At 41.2% G+C, this 8,567-nt stretch overlaps 1 protein-coding gene across 1 annotated transcript; it reads right to left on the reverse strand.

Annotated features, from left to right (window-relative positions):
• Positions 1-1,121: 1,121 nt before the first annotated feature.
• LOC115822651 (pulmonary surfactant-associated protein D-like) lies at positions 1,122-3,314 on the reverse strand. Its single transcript, XM_030786561.1, has 2 exons — positions 2,499-3,314; positions 1,122-1,274 (listed from the first exon to the last, which is right to left on the reverse strand). The coding sequence occupies exons 1-2, from the start codon at positions 3,312-3,314 to the stop codon at positions 1,122-1,124; spliced, it is 969 nt and encodes a 322-aa protein (XP_030642421.1).
• Between the last annotated feature and the right edge of the window lie 5,253 nt (positions 3,315-8,567).

The raw sequence follows: 8,567 nt of genomic DNA on the forward strand, positions 1-8,567 counted from the left end.
GTAACTTTAGCAGAATGCAACCTTTGAGCCTAAGCCATAATTTATATTGTTGTGCTAGAAAGTGCAGATATAAAATGTGTTATAATTTTAGTCTTTTGGTTTAGATTTCAGACAAGGGCAACATAACTTAAGTCTTAGTTCAGCAGTAGAATTTGCTCACATTTGGACAGAGCTGGGGCAGATCCTTGGCCAATTTTCAAAGGTAGAATTATACAAAAGCGTTCACACCAATGGCGCCGACTTGTCTGGCAATAACGGAAGCGCTTAATCACAGCTTCTCCCCAAAGCAGGTGAATATGGATCATTAGTATAGCAGTTTCATGTAAAGATCATTTGAGAGGCAGGAATGCCTACACAGCATGCAAACACCATGTTCCTCTGGCATAGCTGTTGATTCGACGCGCTCGCTGCTCTATTTCTGTCTACATCAGACTCTCTGGGATCTTTGAGCTGGATTTTTTAATTGGCTCAGCAGTGTGTTGAGGCCCATTAGAGAGAGAGAGGCTGAGGGCAAGATCGCAGTGTAGCAGGAGAGCTCCATTACCTCAGTGGGATATTATAACAAGGCTTAGAGCTCTCTCTCTCTCTCCCTCTCCCTCTCTCTCTCTCTTTCTTATATAGACACACAAATGGAGGGAGGGAGAGAGAGAGAATCCTCTTAATTCACTTACACATATTGTTAAATCCAAAGCTATTTTTTTCTCTCCATTGTTCAGTGGCAGGAATATTCTGGCGCAGCCTTGGATCTGTAAACTCGTCCCTGACAGAAAGCCTGTGACAGGTCCGTCAGTCGTGAACAAGGGCCTGGAGACCACATCTGCTCTTCAAATCAAACATCTGTCACTGACACAGCGTAAAAAGTGACGCTTATTACCATCAAAATGTCAAAATCCCATTATTTCTCACTGTTTTTGAAAAATTTATTAAAGCTAGACCTTGTTTCAAGATGGACAAGTGCATTTTTGGGGAAGTCTGGGCTGACAGATGGTCCACCTGTCAGATTGCTGGAGAAAATCCAATCTCAAGTCATCTCCGAGAGAATGCAGGTGGAACCAAGCTCAGGTGCGTCTGAGGGCCAAGAGTCCGCGTCCTCATCCAGACCGGTGGTCTGCCAGCCAGTGTCACCTCTCCTCTCCTCCGTCTGATCCCTGACCAGGTGTGAAAGCCACCTGGCACATCTGCCACAGGCAGGCACTGCCAGAGTCATCAGTCTGGCCATGAGAGACCAGGGGAGACAGGTCATCTGGCCAGCGCATGTCATGTGGATCCTCCGTCTAAATTACACAGGATTCTCAAGAGGGGATGGACAAGTGTGTAAGCATAACAAAAAGCCATTTTGGAAGAGCTGACATCCACTGTCACTATGGTACTGTTTTTATACTGAGGCAAATGCAAACTGAAAACAGTTCAGAACCACAGATTTTCAAATATTTCTATGACTTTTTAACGGGGTAATAGTTATCGCCGGAAAAAACACATGCTAATACCTACTGCTTAATACATACACACAGAAGCCAGAATATGTTTTAATAGGTTAATCTGAGAAATAATAATTCACTCTAATACTAAGTGCAAAAAAAAAAAAAAGAAAAGAAAAGAAAGAAAGAAAAAAAAAGCCCGAAATGGAACTTCCCTCAAAATCCAAAAGAGGAGGACACTATTAATCATCTGTCAGCTGAAACACAACTGAACAATGAAACAGTTCTTCATGATTGATGATCATACCATAATGAGACTGACGATGCAGACACGTATCAATTAACAAGTCCAGACGTGGTTGTGGGTTTTCTTCAACCATGTTCGGCTCCAACTTAATGGCGTTCACAATGTCTAGTACCCAATTAGCCATGGAGAACAAGACTTAACATGAGATCAGAATCACACTCTAGATTAATAGTTACTGTTCTTGGTTTACCATATTAATAGCATGCAATAAAATCCTGATTGGTCCACAGCATAGACCTATACATTAATGTACAGGTGTAGGGGTGACAGGCAGGGGAGAATGGGGTATGTTGTCACACTTTTCACTCTTTCTTACACTGACTGGGCACAATCCATCACAGTGGTATAGATGTCATATCAAATGAAAGAACGAAGTCTTGGATACATATTTTGTGTTCATTAGATCTTCATATCTCATGCCAGTACAGAGTTGTAGACACTTAAATACAATGTGCGCACTTGTGACAACTCCATCGGCAGGTAAGTCGTCACACTATGTCAGGTAAATTGTCACATTGGATTATCAACAAATAAAAACATAACTACTTGATTATGAATAATGATTTTTTTTTTTTATTTCAAATTCAAAACCAAATTCGACATCATTAAAGAACTCAAAACAATAAACAATCGTCCGTAAACAACAAACAACAAACAACATCCGTATCTGACCAATCAGACTCATCTTGGAAGTCACAGTTGTGACACACACAAATGACCAGGCCTGAGGTACAGGCATCAGGGGTCCATTTGTTGCACCTCTCACACTGTACCGTAGTCTCCGTTGGGTGGCTGTTTGAGAACGGCTCCACACAGGGGAGGCAGCAGCACTCCTTTCCATCTGATGAGGACTCGTCTAGGGTTGTTTGGTTTTTAGCTGCCTTCTTCTTCTTTACAGATCCAGATGTTGACTCCTCCCTTTCCTCCCCTTTCTTCTGAAACAGACTTTTGCTAAGCTGTGCCTTATTCTTTTCCATTCGCAGTGCCTGCTTCACTGAGGCGTCAGTTAGGATCGCTGCTTTGCGACGTTTTCTTCCTTTGCGACGTGTTTTTCGGGAGCCAGCTTTTGGATAGGGCCAGATGTTCCCTGGAGTTGGTAGACTTGGGTCAGCCCTGACACTGCTAGGAAAGGGTGAGCCGATGCTAGCATAGGAACTGGGCGGGTCTGCATCTGAGCTTGTGGCAGGAAGGGCTGAGCTGGTGCTGGGGCCTGGCATGGCTGGATTGGTGGTGAGGCCTGACATGGCTTGGTTGGTGATGGGGCCTGGCACGGCTGGATTGGTGGTGAGGCCTGACATGGCTTGGTTGGTGATGGGGCCTGGCACGGCTGGATTGGTGGTGAGGCCTGACATGGCTTGGTTGGTGATGGGGCCTGGCACGGCTGGATTGGTGGTGAGGCCTGACATGGCTTGGTTGGTGATGGGGCCTGGCACGGCTGGATTGGTGGTGAGGCCTGACATGGCTTGGTTGGTGATGGGGCCTGGCACGGCTGGATTGGTGGTGAGGCCTGACATGGCTTGGTTGGTGATGGGGCCTGGCACGGCTGGATTCTGAACGGGGCGATCCGTAACATGGCATGATTGTAACATGTGACAACTTGCCCCAAAGTCATTTAGACAACTTGCCCCAAACCGACATGTGTGCTAATTCTAGTTAAATCTCAAGGTTAGTTCAACATAGGACTGCAGCTAAAGTAGACACTTTAATGTCTCCTCTACTCAATACAAAAATATAATTCTGTACATTTTATTTAATAAAACTTCATTAGGTATGAATGGTAAGTGTCATTTTTTTACTTTTGAAGGTGATAAAATAAGAATATTGTGCTCACCTCAGAATAGAGTGACTTTGACCACATCTGAAACAGGAAGTTGATCATAGAACAGGTGGCTATTAGATTTTTAAGATAGCTCCTCTTGTGTTGAAGGTATGAACCATGTGACAATTTACCCATGTGACAACTTACCCCATTCTCCCCTATACTGAGAGTTGTCAGGTGAAAAGCTATCATTATATCATTTGTAATGTCTATCATAACCTCTGCCTAGAACATATCCAAAACAAAGTATATGTCCTCAGCACTGTTAGATTCACTTGTCTCAATGCTATGTTTTTACAGATGATTCTGTCAGTATACACACAGGCAACTGTTTACATAACACAGCCCCATGCTATTTAGAGACTTATTTTATGATTTTTTTGACAATAGTAAATAAATAACCATCATAAGCCTATGGCTAATTACTGTATTTAAGTGTTTAGTCGACTGTACATGTTCATTGGCTTGTAATCATGGCACAGGAAACACTATTTCCATTCTGTTCAGGTAGGATCAATGTGTGTACATGGACATGCATGCCTCTGGCAAGACCTGGTTGTGTAGGTGGGAAAGAGCCATCTGTTGTAAACACATATGCTAACTAAGCTATATTCCCACTGTAATAAGCGTGATCAGTGATGAAAATGTATTCATGAGTGTGTCATGAGTGAGCCCGTCTGAAGTGAGGAGTGGTCTCAAGCTATATTATCTGTTGATCTTTAGTTTTGTTTGTGTTTTAAATTAATAAAAAGAGATGGGATTTTTGGTCTTTGGAAACAAAAAAAAATGAAGCCACCATTAGCACACACCGCTTGGAATACAAACTAGGGATGTTTATCCCCGCAAACATTTAAACTGCGAATTCAAATTACGAAATGCCCGTAGAAGTGAAAAATAATCTAGTGGTTCATAACTTCATTTTTCATGATAAGACAACATATCCACACAGGAAATGGAATGACAAATCAATTTGCATTCGTACCTGGATTTTGTCATGAGACGCAAACTGGAGAAAACAAAAAGTCGAACATTCATTTTCATACATAGTTCTGAAACAGCGTAGACAAACCAAAATGAAATTTGATCTTTATTTTCATGCTCAATTTTCATTGTGACATGCTAAATACACAAAATGCTCAAACGATTATTGTATATCATTTGACATTCCTGACAGTTTTTTTTTTTTTTATCGTCATTCTTGACAAATGAAAATGAAAAGCAAAATGAGTTTTGTATTTTCATTTTGTTTGTTTTTTTAATTGCCTTTGCATGAACACTCATTTTAAATGCTCATTTTAAAATTGGCAATTTAAAATACGACAAAGTCGCCCTTTGACTTCCATTCGAGAACTCGTCGAATTTAATTCCTGAAGCTCAGAGAAGCTTAGATGAAATCAGTAGAGTAACTCACACCTCTGCATAGAGATAGAAAGCAGAGGAACGTACTTTTGACTTGTATTGCAAAGGTCCAAATCAAAAGAGGTACATCAATCATTATAACACTAATTATTCAGCCTAATTTTGTGGCACGTGTCGATACACGAGAGACCATAAATGTTATGTGAAGCTTCAAATCAGAACATTGCCTTTGACCATGTTAACTCCTTGCAGCTGACAGGCTGACATTTTAAGAAGTCTTAGTAGAACAAAAGTATCACAAAACATGAGAGACAGTAAGTATGAAGTGATGTCTTAGCTAGCTTTTGGTGGTAAGCTGGGTTGGCTAAACTAAAACAAAATTTGGGCTCATTAATAATGCAAGCCATATCCAACAATCATGGTTTCCTGATAACCTGTGTAAACAGCTTCACATCCAGTTTGGTGTCATAGTCATTGATTTCTAACAGCTTACCTTATCGACCACTCAATGCCGACAGCATTTCAGAATTCATGTATTCGTCTGAGTTTCATCAAACATAGATTCACTCACAAACCTAACAACAGCTTCTCCAAGCTCAGCTTTTTTGTCTTTTCAAATCCAGAATTGGCCAGAAAAGGCTCGCAATCAGAAGGGTCCCTGAAAATGTCTGGAGAGAAGAGGATGGTTTACTGAGGGCAGCTTGGCTCCGACACTGTATAGATCCCTGCAGGTCTTGTTATTTTAATGACCGTCAATGAACCTGTCTCCTCATCTTTATAATCTCTGACAGATTTTTTGTCTTATTCTGATTTGCTTCCATATTCTCTTTTAACAACTCTTATTTCTGGAGGCAAATGTCTCTGAGTTAAAACCTTATTGCTTTAAACCTCATTGCCATCTAATTTTTTTTTTTAATGATAGAGAAAACTGAGAAGGATTAGCTTCATGCTTAAGTTATGATGAAATATGTAAGCTTTGCATTCATGTTGGAAAGAACATTTTTTTTTCCCATGTTGTCCATCACAATAGTCCACCCTGACAGTCACCATTTCTGCATATCAACACATATAGTGGTGTTAACAGCATGACAATGTGATTACTCCAGGTTCAAATCATGCTGCAGCGATATCGAAAGCACAGAATCTCACTCTCTTGCCTCAAGGCTCTGTATCTCTGGCTGATGGTGTTGCCAGAGAAAAATGAGATTGAATACGCCTTGAGAGGCCTCTGTTTTTGTCAGAATCCCTCCCACCCTGTACAGGATGCTCGTCTGTCAAAACGCTCTGTCACATTTGAGCCAGATTATACTACATTTTCTATCACGTGAGGCTGAGAATTTGTAACAGAACAACACAACAAATACAGCCATTAATCAACCTACCGCAAACCATCTCCGTTAAAGATGCCCTAATTTCAATCTCATTAGAATGAGAATGAAATCAAAAAGATAAATACAGTAGATTTGGTAGAGTGCATCAGAGTGTGGGATTGTCAATTTTCTGAATTGAAGATGCAATTTAATAATGCCAGAAGCCCTCTTCCCCCCACTGGCTGTAATTTAACACTGATTATGGCTTCTCGCTCGCACAAATTTGAATATTTACTGCTTCGCCAACAAATCCACCCCACCTCATTTGCATTTTGATTTACATGCCAATAGATGGTGAGTTCGGCATAAATACATACCGCAATCAGTTTCATTCATCCGCGGCAGAAATGAGCGACGACCTTTGGTTTATTGTGCGTGCTATCCAATCTAATAGCAGACACAAGGCTGTTAGGGGTCGCGCAAGCTAATCCCTTGAGTGCAAATTGGACACAAAGCTCATGTTGGGTGATTGGCCATTTTAATCGTCGCTAGCTGCTTGAGTTTGTCTGTCGTGATGGTATCTGCTGTCGTCGTTTTGTCGCGTTTGTTTATTTACACATGTTAACGACCGGAGCTGGGAGAACCATTAGGCTAATCATTACACGCCTGTTTGTGTATCTCATGTGGACGGCGACAGCAAAGGGATCTGAAGCCCTAGGAATTCGATGGGAAAAGGGTCAGTTAACGGCCTTGGAAATGGAGCTGGTGAGATGGCCGGTCATAAAAGTTAATGGACAGTGATTCACGGCCCACATGGAAATCTATGGAACTCGTGAGATGTTTTCTAAATAATAGAGCTTTTCATTATTCAGTTTAATTTGTCTGGGGCAGTCAGTCATGGCTTTCACGAATTGATTTAATATGCTACTCCAGATCATTTGGGGTCGAAAATCAGTGTGAACAATGAGTAGGCTTTGTCATTTGCTGTTTTGACTTATTGGAACTGTTCTATGCCTCAGTTCACATTCATAATTATCAGCAATCTTTTTTTCATCTTTATACTCATTTCACTTTAAAATCTCTCTTTGTTGAAGACACAAAACAAATGAAATTTAACTGTGATATTCCTGAGCTCTGCCTTAGGGTTAAGGTTTTTCTGCACCATTGGCAAATCTTTTGTTTTGCCAAACTAAATTTGAACATGAACTAAGTGGCTGTAGGTTTATTTGGTCCATCTATGTAGTTCTGGATCAGTCCTTCCTTTGCTATCAGAACCACTTGAATTCTCCACAATGATGACGGAGACTTTCCACAGAGATCCCGCTCCTTGCTGATGCAATGACATCAAACAGGTTTTTTTTTGCCAACTGGACAGCAGTGCATTCATGCTGCAAACTTCCTGTTTCTTCTCTTCCCAAAGGTGATCGACTGAGCTGAGGTCTGGGGAGTGAGAATGCCTTTCAAACTGAACTGAATTCACTGTCCTGGAACCATCTGGAGACAGCACATACATTGTGACATGAAACAGTGTCTTGTTGTATGTATCCATGTGATGAAGGGTAAACTGTAGCCATGAAGTGATGCACATGGTCAGTAACAATGTTTAGATACTCCAAAACAGTCAAAGTCAAAGCACTAGAATAAGACGTTATTTTGACATTAGACATTAATAGACATTCAAATGTGGGCGAGTTGCTTTCAAGGGACACAACTACCGACACCTGCACCACTGCCACCAGACACGAAAGGTCCGTACACTTGTGTTTTATTTTGTTTTATTTTGTTTTATTTTACTTTGCACCATTTCCGTTTAACTCGAGATACTGTAGCGTAAGCAGGGTCCAGGAGCATGGCTGGTCCTGAGAAGATGGAACCTGTTCCACTGGCACTAAATTCAGTGTCACTTAGATCATTCATTCTGCCCATTCTAGAATTCAGTGTCACTTAGATCATTCATTCTGCCCATTCTAACATTCAGTCAAACAGTATTTGGATCTCTCCATGTCTGTCTACCTGCTTTATGTAGCACTCTGTGGGTGAGATGCATTTTTTAAAAGGGGTGGAGTTTCTGATAAACTATCCGCTGTGCACTGCACGTATGTATTTCTCTCCCCACCCAGTGCCAAACAGGAGAAACACTTATCTGTCCTAAATGTCTTAAATTTATATCCCAAGAAAGGAGAAAAGACCGTGCTGACACACAAGAAAAGTTAAAAAAAAGAAAAAAGAAAAGTGATTATACTATACTCACTGGAAGTAAAGAATGCCGAACGTCAACAAGCACCATGGACGTGCAGGGCTATTTAAACGGAGGGTATTAGTCTGGATCTCACTCTTATCATTCTCTAACTGCT

The sequence above is a fragment of the Chanos chanos genome, chromosome 10 (genome assembly GCF_902362185.1).
Source record: "Chanos chanos chromosome 10, fChaCha1.1, whole genome shotgun sequence".
NCBI lineage: Eukaryota > Metazoa > Chordata > Actinopteri > Gonorynchiformes > Chanidae > Chanos > Chanos chanos.

What these genes read in the sequence shown, in the direction of transcription:
- LOC115822651 (XM_030786561.1), bottom strand. Translation starts at nt 3,314, where the DNA reads ATGTTACAATCATGCCATGTTACGGATCGCCCCGTTCAGAATCCAGCC. An exon ending in GCCACCCAACGGAGACTACG is followed by an intron (nt 1,275 to 2,498) that starts GTACAGTGTGAG and finishes TGTGTAATTTAG; the next exon opens with ACGGAGGATCCACATGACAT.